Source organism: Aptenodytes patagonicus, chromosome 6, assembly GCF_965638725.1.
Source record: "Aptenodytes patagonicus chromosome 6, bAptPat1.pri.cur, whole genome shotgun sequence".
NCBI classification, from domain to species: domain Eukaryota; kingdom Metazoa; phylum Chordata; class Aves; order Sphenisciformes; family Spheniscidae; genus Aptenodytes; species Aptenodytes patagonicus.
The window spans coordinates 30,281,691-30,294,901 of NC_134954.1; the positions used below are offsets into that span (position 1 = coordinate 30,281,691).

Genomic DNA, 13,211 nt, shown 5'->3' on the forward strand with positions numbered 1-13,211 from the left:
TTTATTCAAAAATGCTCACTTATCAAAAAATTCTGGATGTCCTGCAGGATTCTGAAGCCAAGACCTGTGAATCTGACTGATATCTGCTATGGGAGCTATGAACAGTTGGTGTTCCTCCTGGCCCAAAGCAGTTAAATCACTAGTCGGGTTAGGGAAAATACTTCAAACAGCTGTTTAGCCAACTCTGAAGTACCTCAGGCTAGAAAAAGTGATTCTACATTTTTGGCAAGCCAGCATCAAACCTCTTCACTCCTGAAGAAGCTCACAGAGATGTTAGCCAGAAGTTCACCACTTAAAAGCAAATTCTTGATGCCAAGAGTTTGGAAAGTGCCTCGGAGCTCACAACCACAACAGAGTCTCCTACTTCTTCCTAAAATCATCTAATTCTTCCTAAAAGCACTGCAAAATATTGAACTTTTATAGGGAAAACTAAAGAAACAGAGAGAAGCCAAGAAGCTGACCTGGGGAGGAGGCGCCTCGGTACAGCAGCAGGGCAGGGCAGCCTCAGCAGTGAGCACACCACCTCAATTCAAATCAAGAGACCTCCAGCGGTCAGGAAAGCCTTTTCCCACACTGTCACATGCAAGCATCCCTGTTTCAAGGATGCAATTTCCCAAGCACTGCTATTAGAGCACTGAGTTTTCAAGACCTCGTTAACCACTCATCAGATTCTCTCTTTTCAAGCAGTCACGCAGCAAATCAGAGTCCCAACACCTCCATCTTCTCGGTGCACCAAACTGCTACTCCATTTTTCCTATCAGCACACAACGGATGTCATTACAACAATCCACACCAATATATCCTTCTGAATTACAGCAGAGTTTATTTTAATATTTTGTACAGCCAGCATTGGTCTCCAGGAATAAGTTATAATCTTACACAAGTGAGTCCCCCCCAAACCCACCCTTAAGGAATGTTCAACTTTCAGTATTTCTAATTCAGAGGGAAATTATTTATAGGGTAAGACACAGTCTGAAGAATGGAAATCAATCTTAATTTGTGAATAAAACTCCTCGGAAGTTCTCAGGGTTTACTTGCATCTAATTGGATTCATGAACAAGTGCAGAGGTCACATCTTTCAGGACTGTACTGAGAACACATTCATCTCGGGGACAATTTTAGTTTCTGAAATTGGACAGGGTTTTCCTTCCTTTTTTTCCCCACCTCATGCCCCACAGTTCTGCTACGCAGATACGTACTTTACAGTCTAGTACAATCAATGCTTGTAACGGATTTTTCCAAAAGGTGCTCGTATGCCTGTCCCACTTCATTTATTCGGTTGTTCTCAGCACCACTTAAAACACCTTCACTTCTCACTGTGTATTTTGTTTCTTTAACGCAGCCAAGAGGAATGGACCTCGATATTGCCTTTAAGCAATAAACAACACACAAAACAAATAAATACTTTAAAATCCTTTTAAATGGTAATGACATACGTACTCTGTTCCAGTGCAGAACTTGGTTATCTACTAGGTAAAAAGCACTCCAAGGATAGCTCTTCAGCAGCAGACTAGGAGCCTCACTCACCTGGCTTGCACCACTCTCCTCGTATTACTCGAGTAATTGGGGGGGGGGAAATGAGCAACAGCCTAAGAGGAATTCCTCTCTTCCATGCTCAGAGAATTGCCAGTGTCCGATATTAAGCAATTCACATTCTCTAGCGCAAAGAAAGCAAAAAGAGGTTGTATAAACATTTCCTTCTCCCTCTCTGAAAAGCATGCCCAGCTCTGAAATAGTTCAGACAGCTCTGGGAAACACCAACCAACAAGAAACGAGAGCCAGGAGCTAGCCGCAGGGCTTACAGATTTTAATGCCCTATTAAAAGAAGCCCTTCTGGGGCTCCCTACAGACCTTTCAACCTCAGAGGAGAGCGGTTTCACCAGAAAGTCCCTCCTTACTACACCTCTCAGCTTCACAGCCACCCCAGCCTGCATATGCCAGCATGCCGACACACCGGGGGGTTTATACATGGGTCTTTAGAAAACCGGTACAAGTGAAAAAAGCCTGAACACTGAACCTGATCCAGAACCCCATCAAAGGGCTGGTGAGAGTTTTACTCACCAGGGGCAGGTGAATACTTGGGTACTGGGTGATTTTATTTAATTAAAGAAAGGTTCAGCCAAGTCTTACAGCCTTATAAAGCCATTTAAGCTGAAAACAAGGTCTGGATTCAGAAACTGAATGCTCCTTCCTCATTATTTTGAAACATTTTGCAACAGTGATTCGAAAGTGTAAGAATGCTTTAAAAGTTTGTATTTTTGATGTCAAAAGGAAGACAAGCTCACTGCTGTGTTGAGCCTTCCTTTCCTAAAGGGGACTGCAAATTTTGATGAAAGGAAACTCATGGGGAAAACGTTTTGCGTTTCCTACAGAGAACAAAACTGTGCTAAAGCTATGGAAACTTTCACAGAAAATGACCCAATGTAGCACCATACTCCACAAGAGCATCCCAAAATGCTTTACAATACAACAGAAGAAGTACACTTACATGAACGTTATATACCTGTCCAAGGTATATTTTCTGGTGCCACGTAGTGGGGTTTTTTTTTTTCCCGTTAAGAAATTATGTCCCAGTTAGAATAAAGCAAACCCTTTCTCTTAACTGTTCTTTTCAACATGTTCTATATATACAACCCTTAAAATACACTTAAAAATAGCTGCACACATTTTGTATCATTATACTGGAGAAGGGCAGTCCAGACAGACCATGCTTCTCAGTATGTTAAAAATTGTAAATAAAACCCAACCAGACTCGCTCTCCTCCGGTACCCACATTGGCCCAAAGGAGGGAAGGGAAGGAACAAGCAGTTTTAAAATGGGAGTCTTTCACAAAACACGCTACTTACAAATCTCAGGTTAATTTCCTCAAGCAGTTTTGTATCAAATCCTTTCTTAAATATTTGAGGTCACCCACTGCCATCTTAACAATGAAATCTGTTGCAACATGCATGTGTCAGCTTCCCACTCAACCAACTGCAACCCTGAGGATTTTTCTGGCCTGGTAGAAAGAGGAAATGTAACACAATTCCTGAAGTATGGCTGGTCCTCCATTTCAAAACTCTGTGTGATTCCCTCGATGGTTCTAGGACACACACCCACACTTTTTTGTTTTTCCTCTAATACACGTTTCCCTCTAACCAACATGCAGATTTCTCCTCCCAATCATCCACATCTCGATGTCCCAACGAAACAATCCACGTCATCCATCCAGAGGTTTTCCCAGGTAGACCAAAGTCACTTCTGTGTTACCATACACAGCAGACACTGCTGGATACAGGCAAACTTTTGGCAGTCCTCTGAAGGCAACTCCCAAGAACTCATAGCCCCTCTCAAACGCTAATGTTTTGTCTTCCATGTCCAGGATAACTCGAATCCTTTCACCTATCTGGAAACAGAGACGGGAGGGGGGAATAAAAAAAAATACATAGAGTCAGCATATTCAAATGGAGACACAAAAATAAAGCATAGCCCACGTATAATGCAGCAGGTAATTTTGAAGCAAGGCTTTCCTGTTTCTCACGATTGCATTACTTTTATGATGGGAATTTCTCAATTTCGCTCAAATGCACTAGGATCCCAAGTACCTCTGTTGCCTGTTTCCAGTGGGCAGCCTGTATCTAACCACCTACATGATAATAAACGTAACCCTTCTCATATGAACCTTGTGAGAGCACCAAGAATGAGCATACTATGTGCCACGTGCTTCAAGATACTGCAGAGTTTTGGAAACTTTGTAATGGCCTCCAAGTTACCTGAACTCTGTGTTTAGCTGTTGCTATCACTGAGCAGTAATTGCTCTGTGAAGAGCAATTTTAAAGATGATGAACTTGTTTTAGAAAGGTAAGTGCCACATACAAAATATACCAGAATACACTACGATGCAGGTGCTGTCGCTGACAGAGGTATTCCCTCACCAAGGCAGAAAGAAATTCCACAGCAAAGCTTAGGCAAAATAAGCGTGAAAAACCTAATATATATATATATACACACACACACACACGAGTGAAACCAACACTGAACACAGCAAGAGACTCAGATCTAGGCATGCATGGTGCTCCCTGCATTTATCTAGTACACGTTATTTTAGACATAAATAGAAGTCCCAGACACCAGCAGCAAGCACAGCAGGACGCCACACAAACTTCTGATTCTTCACCAGCCAGCCCCAATGCTGGGGATTTCTTCCAGCCAACACATTTTTCTTCTAACCAACACTAACAAACACGTGTTTCCTTGAAGTATATTTTCTATGAGTAGATCACTGTACACATCTTACTAAACACAAAATACTCCAAAGGATCACTGATTTGAGCTCTCAACAGTTTTTACAGAGAAAGCAGCGACTGCATTCACCCTTGAGTCCCCACAGGAGCTGGGGACTCTCAGCTTCAAAACCTTTCCTCACCCTGTTGCTGCAGAAAGGCCTAGACAAGGTCAGAAGAAAGCGACCACAAAGGGTAGAGTCTGGAAAGTGCTGAACCAATTTGCACGCTAGGGAACATGTGTGCAAATCTCTGTAATTACACTAATTTTAGGTATTACTCCCAAAACCAGCAGGTATAACCTTCAGACAGAATTAAGTGCTTGGTGGTGAACTTTTACATAAAATTTAGGAATATCAGATACAAGTTACTACACAGATCTTCGCCCACAACTGAAACATAAGCCAATACGCATACAAAGCCACAGCATTATGAGATGGAAATTATAACGCATGCAACTTAAGTTGTAACATAAGGAAATCCAGCAGTCAAAAGGTAGTTGTGTGAGCAGCCAGAAGAACAAAGATAAACAAAGATATAGGGACAAAAAGGTGGAACAGCACTTGCTCTTTAATAACCTGAAAGTATTTGAACATCACGTCCCAGCATCCCAGCTAAGGGATGTCACCTATGGGAATGCTGCCAGCGAGCAAACAAGCAGCACTCAGCACTGTTGCAGGTTTTTGCAGGAAGACTCTTACCTAAGCACTAACCTCGGCTCGCACTGCCATACAACCGAAGGGTAAAATACCACAGATGTTGACCTTGCTGTGGGCCAAGTCGTTACTTCAGAAGACTACAACAGCTTTTATTTCAAAAAGCAACATACTGTCTAAACAGACACCCATGGAACATGCTTCGCACTCAGTATTTGAAATAAAACTGGGGAAATAACTGAGGGTCAGGTGCATTGAACACTACACACAGGTGTAGCCTGAGGAAGCAGTAAATGAAGGGGGAAAAGGCTCACAAGGCAGAATCATTTGCTTTCTGCAGGGAAGGCAGAGAGAGACCCTTAGGTGGGCATTTAGGACCAATTCAGTAGACAGCCAGAACACGCGAGGGAAGAGGTTCTTGATGGCCAGCCGTCAGACACAGTGGAACTTCCAGCCCACACCAAGCCCCGCTCACCTGGTATTTGGGCGCGTTATTGCACTGGGGGAAACTGCCGTTCACCTCTCCGTTATGCAGCAAGTTATTGTCCACCAGGTTCCAGCCCCAGCTCTGGTCGTCACTCCCCAGCAGGGCCACATAACCCTGGCACTGCATGGCCGCCCGCTTCGTGGCAATGCCGATGACGGCCACAGTGCCCAGCGGGCCCTCCCACCACACCTCCCAGGCGTGGCGGCCCTCACTGAAGCCTATCTTGGTCCGTGCCCCATCCGTGCTCTGGGCGATGGGGTTGCGGTGCAGCGTGAAGCCGTTCTTCTTGATGTAGACATTCCGTGAGCAATCGTTGGTGCTGAAGGCGTGGTGGAAGGCACGGACCTAGGGGAGGAGGAGGGTGGGGGAGATAAAATCCTGTCATGTTTTTCAGGCCCCCCCCTTGGTTTCCAATGGCGGGTAGGCCAAGCAGCTAGGCGGGTGTCCCCGAGCACCTGGGGGGGCTGCTGAGAAGCTGGGGAGGGGTATTCCCGAAGGGCTGGGGGGGGTCCCGGGCTCACCTTGCCCTTGTAGGTGGGCACGTTGCAGAGGATGTCAGTGCGCAGGGCCTCCTCCGCCAGGCAGCGGGCCGCCAAGCTGCGCCACACCTCGCTGTTCTCGTCGCCGTGCAGGACGCGATGCCACAGCTTACAGACCAGCGCGCAGCTCCTCAGCTCCCGCAGCTCCAGGTAGGAGAAGACCAGCTCCAGCACCCGCCCCGGCAACCGCCAGCCCGGCCCTCCCGCCGCCGCCGCCGCCCCCCCGCTGCTGCTGCTGCTGCCGCCGCCGCCGCCGGGGCCCGCCGCCATCGCCTCCCTCCCCCTCCCCGAGTGCCCCGCAGGCGGCGGGCCGGGACGCGGGGGCCGCGCTGCCCCTCCCCCCGCCGGCGACAGCGGTGGCGGCGGGCCCCGGGCCGAGCGCGCTCCCTGCCCGGCCGCCCGCCCAAGGCCCTCACAGCGAGGGGGCGCGCGCGCCCGGCGCCGCCATCACAGCCGCGGGCAGCCCGCCCCGCCCGACGCGCATGCGCGGGGGGGGAGGGAGGGGGGCTGGGGGCGGGCGGCGCGCGGGAGCGGCCGGCGGAGGTGAGGTGAGGCGGCGCGCGCGGCGCCGAGGAGCCCGGCGGGGGCGGGGCGGGCTCGGCTTCACTCCCCCCCGCTGCTGTCGTCGGTGTCCGGTGCGAGCCCGCCGCCCCCGAGGGCCGCAGGGGACGGACAGGGGGCTCCCCCGCCATGGGACAGCCGTCAAAGCTGCGTCAGCTCCCCTGAGGCGCTGGCTTCCTCGGCGCTGGCGTGGTTGTCTTACTAAAAGCCGGGAGTCGGGCCTACCGGTGCGAGCGGTTGCGGGGCGGGAGGGGGCAGCCGGGAAAAAGTTACCTCAGTTCCCGAAGTGCGGGCGAGCGGCTGGCCGCGAATTTGCGACCCGAGTTGCGGGTAGGTTATCCGGTGCCTTCTGTAATTTTATTTAACCGATGAGACTGAAATTTTTCTGGTGGGTTGAACAAATTCTAGCTGCTCTTTAGACCAGGCTCAACAAAATTCACATGCAAAACATAACATGGTTAAAAAAAAAAACAAAAAAAACCCTTTATTGCCCAATAATGCCATAAAACCATAGACGTTAAGACAGCGCTGCGGTTGCTGAAGCTGGTGCTGGGACAGCCATAGCTCCGTCCCGCAAACCCCACGTTGCCATCTGCGCCCCTACCCTGGTATTAGCTCTCTTTTTCCCCCACAGCATGCTAGTCTTTCCAAAACCTGTTCTGCTTTTGTGTTGCTCATTTTTTTCCCTCACTTCATTTTCCGCTGATTTGGTCCCCTAAACGGACCCGTTGCACAGGCTGCTGTGGGCAGTCATGCCAAGCAAAGGGCCAGGAGCACGGTAAGCTAGATGGGCATGCTTTGAGCTGCTTTGAGGCCCGATTAAACCTGTTGTGAACCTTGTAACTACCTGCTTTAAAATGGTAATGCTTTTTTTAAAATATGCCATTGTTTATCATTTTATGCAAACTGCTTTAGTGTTTACCAGTCATGAGAAAATTACCAGTTTGCTGTTTTCCCCTTGTTCCTTTCCAGTACGTCCCATTAGGAACCATGCCCCTGTTTTGTCAGGCACGCTATCTCCTTACACGCTGCAAGGAAGCAGCAAAGGAAGCAGCTCTCACCTGGGCAGCCACATCAGAGCAGCATGAACTGCATAGGTACGCATGCCAGCACTGCTGCCGTTCCACACTGTCATGGCCGACATTGAAGCTTTGGCTCAAACAGCATCATTTGGATACTGATCAGAGGTGCCTGTTTTAATTGGATGCTAGAGTTTCAAGTTTCAAGTAGTGTGCATTACAGTCAACGCGATGATCTTGTTGCTTAAATAAGCTCTCTGCTGTAATGCGACGAACACCAGCTCAATTCAGGGTTTTGGTTTTTTTGTTTCAGAGGTGTCCCTGAAATATGGCAGTCAAATGGATTGGTGGACATTCGTCCTCTATATTGTGCTTGAACGTAAACACGGAAGGGCTGGTGGTTTCAGGCGCGGAGAGAGGCGAGCTCACTCTCTGGGATGGGGGAGGCACTCCAGCAGGACAGCTCCAGCTCCCCACGGCAGACGACGTGACCTCCGTGGTGTTCTCTCCTCGCTGTCCCACCAGGCTGTACACCTCCCACGGAGAAACTGTCAGCTTGTTGGATGTTCGATCCCTCAAGGAGCCCGTTGAACGCTTCCATGTGAACGAGGAGGAGATCAACTGCCTCTCAGTGAACGAGACTGACAATTTCTTGGCTGCGGCAGATGACTCGGGGGCAATAAAGGTTATGGACTTGGAAAACAAGAAAGTCAGCCGGTCCTTGAGACACTCAAACATCTGCTCCTCTGTTGTCTTTCGACCTCAGAGGCCTCAAAGCCTTGTTTCCTGTGGACTGGACATGCAGGTGATTTGCATACAAGTAGATGGTTATTAGAGAAGCGAAACAGTAACTACCCACCTGTGTAGTGAGGCGAGGCACCAACAGACTTCCATTAAGACTGAGGATGTACAGCCTGCAGTCCCCGGAAAGCTCCTTAGCTTTTCTAAAGTAGTTTTGGCAGAGAAGCTAACAGTGTCGAGGCTGTTTGTGCCATTTTCTACTCAGCAGTTCCTCTCCCTATTTTTATCTTCATTAATAGTTACATTATAGAAATGGGTGGGGTGGGGGGAAATGAGAAGATGGTGCAAAGCATGCTCTGGGCACATTAGCTCTCTCTTGGACCCAAAACCAGAAGTTGTCACTAATTATGGCTGCAGACAAAATGCAGATGATAGGAAAATGCGAAATGCTTGAAGCAGACAGTATGCTAGCAAGAATACTTTATACCAGGTAGATAAATATCTATCCAGGTGGTATGTACCACTGTAAGGACAAGTCATTTTTATAAATTTATCCTTTGTTCTGATTAACCTCTTGGAAGCGTTAAATGTTCTTTGCCTTTTACGCTTCTCTGTCCTCGTCAAGAGGAAACTTTGTCCTTTGCACACCTCTTGTGGAAGCCTTCCGAGCAAAACAGTGCTAGGAGTTAATGGAGTCTTGAGTTACGTTGCCAGAGTTGACCACCCAGAACAGATGTTTTTCAGTAATTTCTTTCCAGTGGTTGAGATCTGACCACATTCCTGGTTTAGCCCAAGATAAAAACTATCACTTCTACAAAGGTTTCCGTGGTTCTAGTGGTATTAGGGTGAAGTTTGCTTTGACAGCGTTGAGCAGTTTCACCCTATGTTCTTAAAACCAAAGTGCATCTAACACCCATTAGAACAAATATATTTTGATATTTAGTATAAGCGTTATTTTTCTGTATTAAAGCCATGGGTCATATAAATTCAGTAAGTATATATATCCAAATAGGGGCTGATTGATAGAAGTCTGCCAGGTTTAAACTTTGTCAAATTTTTGGAAATCTTCCAAATTCTTTTTTTTTTTTTCCTTACGTTGACTAAAAGATGGATGTAGGATTTTGAATTAATTACTGTGAGAAACTTCTTTGCAGAGGTACTGAAGCATCGGTCCGAGAGGAGTAAATGCTCAGCACCTTAGCTGGTTTAATTTCAGGTCCCTAAAATGCAGATTTTTTTATCAGAATTGTAACCATTTATATACCACTTCTGTGCAAGTGAACTGGTTATTTTTTGTGACTTTTTTAGTTTTAGTATGTTTTACTGTAGCTTGGCAAGGAGTTTTTTAGGTGAAAGTCAGTACCCCAAAATCGTAGGAATTCATTAGTGTGGTTTTGTACAATGAAAAGAGCATTTTTCCGCATCGAGGCTGGCTTTAAGATACATCATTTCACAAAGAGAAGCTGAGCTGCAATACTCCAAAATGCTGTGCTGCAGCATGTCTTTGGACAAGTTACAAGCTCTACGGGCATCAAAATGTGTTCTCAGCTCACATGTCAAACCCTCAGTGAAGCCAGTAGCTGATGAGAACTGAAATTTAGGTTGCTGGTGTTTCTTCGGGAGTGCCATGGAAGCAGGGAAAATGCAATGAGGACAGAAAATACTTAGTTTGCAGAAAACTTGTTAGCACTTGATGAATTCATAAAGCTTATGCAGTGCTGTCTGGGATGAAAACGGGAGTATTTGCCTTAAGCATTAAGACACAGCCTCTCTGATTTACTCTGCTCTGCACAGTCATCATGGAAAGTTGTCCCTTTCATCGGTAGCAAAGTAGTTTTAATGTAGCAGCAACAGCAGTCATTAAAACAGAAAAGTGACAGGAAACAACGTATTTTGGATGTCTTAGTGTGATTTGGTTTCCAGAAACACAGAGCCAATGTGACAACTCTTTTGTGGCCCAAATTTAAAGACTTCTGTATGTTCTACTGGAGATGACTAGTGGAGGAATATCTTTATTAATAACAAATTAAAACTTTGATTAAAAAAGTAAACAGCACACCAGTACTGCATTAGACTGACTTGTGCTTTCATATCTGTTGGCCTTGAAAATGCTTATCATCAATTCAAATACTACAAAAGTATTGAGAGAATTAGATATAAATCTATAGTACTTGAATTGCTGTATGAGAGACACAGGATTCATTTGAAGGCACAGTTATTGCTTCATGAGGGGCTTGAGGTTGGGGTGGCATTTTAAAAGCAAGGCTAAAAGCACAACCTCCCCCCCATCTCATCAGGAAAAGCATGCCCTACTTCGATATGGTAATAGCACAAACCAGATCTACTCATTGGATATAAAAAAAATACATATATGGCTGTTTAAAACTGAGGGCCTGAACTACTGTTTGCCTTTTGCTGTTCCATTTTTCAAACACGTTCACAGAAGTGGTTATTTTAGGACAAGTATGTAGCAGAGACAGAACTAAAATTCAGAATGGTAATGATCTCTATTTACTGCTGGCGTTTCCGTGTCCTTCCTTGTAAATAATTGATGTGCAGTGTTATCATGATTACTACTACTGAGATGAATGCAAAAGCATTTAGAACAGCTTTTTGCATCCATTTCGTGGTCTAAAGGTCTGAGTCATTGACTCTGCAGTAGGCAGTATGAGGGTTTGGAAAGCGTGCCATAAAGATTTGCCATATTTATCAGGTGAAGTTCAACCACTCCTCACAACACATCTTGCATCTCTTGCACTTATTCATAGTCTTTGCTCTGCTAGAGCAAGAAGTGTAGTTGGTTTTTTTTACTGTTAGTGAAAGATCTGATTTTACTTAAAATCAGAACTGGGTGAATTATTGATTCATACTTTTTTTCCAAGGTTATGCTGTGGAACCTGCAGAAAGCTCGCCCCCTGTGGACCACAAACCTGCAGGAGTGTGAAATGGAGGAAGACGGTCTACAGTCAGCTGGCCAGTTCTTTAACCCGCCGCTTGCACATTCCCTGTCTGTCGCAGCATGCGGCAACATCTTTGGCTGCGGAGCTCAAGATGGTAAAGTCAGAATATTCAGAGTCACCGGTGTCAAGTTTGAACGTGAGCTGGAGTTTCAAGGTCACAGCTTGGGAGTATCACAGGTCCTCTTTATGCCAGAAGCATACTGGTTGTTGACTGGAGGAAATGATGGGAAAGTCTTGCTCTGGGATGTCAGCAGTGATGTTGGAAAGCAGCAGAAAAGTCCAGCAAAATCTGTCCAGAGGAGGAAGGCCCAAGCACCTGCTTCTACCAGAAAAGATGGAAAGCTCAACAAAGTGGCTTCAAATGAACATGCTAGAGTTTCACCAAAGCTGACCATTGAGCACGGAGAGAAGGTGAACTGGATCTCATGCGCAGAGCTCAAAGGCTCCAAGAGAGTATTAGTTGCTGACCAGAGTAGTTCTGTCTCTGTGTATCCATTGCCAGAACCTTAGACACTGAGATGTTTAAAGAAATTTGTGGGGAAAAACCACTTCTCAGAGCGTTTGAAATGAGTCCAGCTACATCCGCTGACAGTGAACTGAACGGTGAAACCTGCTGCGTCCTTCGGAAGGGGAAGGGATTTGCTGTGTACTCACACAAGTACTCATGATGTAACTGGCCTCACCTTACATTTTCTGGCGGCTGTTGGTATTCACTGCAGCTGTTTCTTGCAGGGTTGGCAGTTTGCTTCTTGAATTTAAGTGAAATGGGTTTCAATAGATTTAGGGATAATATTAGTTCATGACTAAGCTGACATAATTAAGGTTGAAGGAAGAAATTCACACTAACGGGGACACCTACAATGCTAAATGAGGATGCTGAGCAGTCATTGGCTGAGCTCCTTGCATTTTGAACTATTCCAGTGCTTTACTTTACTCTCCCCATTAAACTGTGTCACAGTTAGCATAAACTGGCCATAGTGGAAATATATTTTTCATTAGTTTGTCAGCAGCTGCATATAAGACTAGAGAAGCATCAACTAACTAATGAGTAATCAAATTACTTAAACAGTTGTTGTCAATTGGATTTTTTTCACACTGCAGTAAGTGAAAGAGCAGGGGAAAATGTTAACATCAGTTTAATGGGTCAGCTGTCTTACGCATTTAGTTGTTTACCCCACGGAAAAATAACTATTAGACTTGTCTGAATAAATGCTTTCCTCTCACTGCTCCCTTGTGCTTATACTCACTCTAATACTGCCGAACTTATGTGCCGTGCAAAATTGTGTCAAGAAGGGTATCCCCCCATCACAGGGGGAATACAAAGGGCCAAAGGCACTGCTCCTCCTTACCCAAATACTCCCACTGTCTTCCCAAAGCTTTAGAAACACAACAAGCAGAACTTGGCCATTATGGCTTGCTAGAAGGATCTCTTAATTTGCAAGTTGAAGGTGGGGAGAATGTAACTAAGTGGGAATGCTGCAGCTCTTGACATGTTCAATTCATGCTGGCCTTCTCATGGAATGGGCAAATAATTGAAAGTTTTTTTCTCAGGCTGTCCTTAAGTTTTCACAAAACTGAATGCCTGGTACTGGCTGAAGACCTGCTTCACTGATGTGGGGTTTGTGCTGTCTTGTTTCACTAGCTGTGCTATTACCAGACACACATTACCTATCTGCCTTCTTTTTTTCTTTCTGATGGAAAAACTACCAGCTCTTTTTTTGCATACCCAGCTCCTGAAAATCATTAGCCTGGCTGTCCATCCTTTATGGAAGAGATTCCAGCCGTCTTGGTTTAGCTATCCTTCATCCTCAAAGGAGCTCCCTGCAACCAAATACAACTCATTCTCACCCAAATCTGATTTTACCATCATACCTTTTAAACAGAAAAAAAAAAAAAGCCAAAAAAGTAATCTGCTTGTACAGCCTTTAACAGCAGAAGACTTTGGCCCAAGGCATGAACTGGTGGGCACAACAGCAAAATGAAGCC

General features: G+C 45.9%; 2 protein-coding genes across 8 annotated transcripts; one reads left to right on the forward strand and one right to left on the reverse strand.

The window, feature by feature from the left end:
- Positions 1–798: 798 nt before the first annotated feature.
- On the reverse strand, positions 799–6,214 carry FBXO45 (F-box protein 45). The gene is made up of 3 exons (XM_076341823.1): positions 5,927–6,214; positions 5,394–5,750; positions 799–3,385 (listed from the first exon to the last, which is right to left on the reverse strand). The coding sequence occupies exons 1-3, from the start codon at positions 6,212–6,214 to the stop codon at positions 3,200–3,202; spliced, it is 831 nt and encodes a 276-aa protein (XP_076197938.1). The 3' UTR covers positions 799–3,199.
- On the forward strand, positions 6,025–12,451 carry WDR53 (WD repeat domain 53). 7 transcript variants are annotated; one of them, XM_076341818.1, is made up of 4 exons: positions 6,025–6,094; positions 7,478–7,692; positions 7,838–8,329; positions 11,148–12,451. In XM_076341818.1, the coding sequence occupies exons 3-4, from the start codon at positions 7,853–7,855 to the stop codon at positions 11,733–11,735; spliced, it is 1,065 nt and encodes a 354-aa protein (XP_076197933.1). In that variant the 5' UTR covers positions 6,025–6,094; positions 7,478–7,692; positions 7,838–7,852; the 3' UTR covers positions 11,736–12,451. The 7 variants fall into 7 exon arrangements, with proteins under 7 accessions (XP_076197933.1, XP_076197937.1, XP_076197935.1 ...); XM_076341819.1 differs by lacking the exon at positions 6,025–6,094 and adding an exon at positions 6,470–6,492; XM_076341815.1 differs by lacking the exon at positions 6,025–6,094 and adding an exon at positions 6,585–6,835.
- Positions 12,452–13,211: the final 760 nt, after the last annotated feature.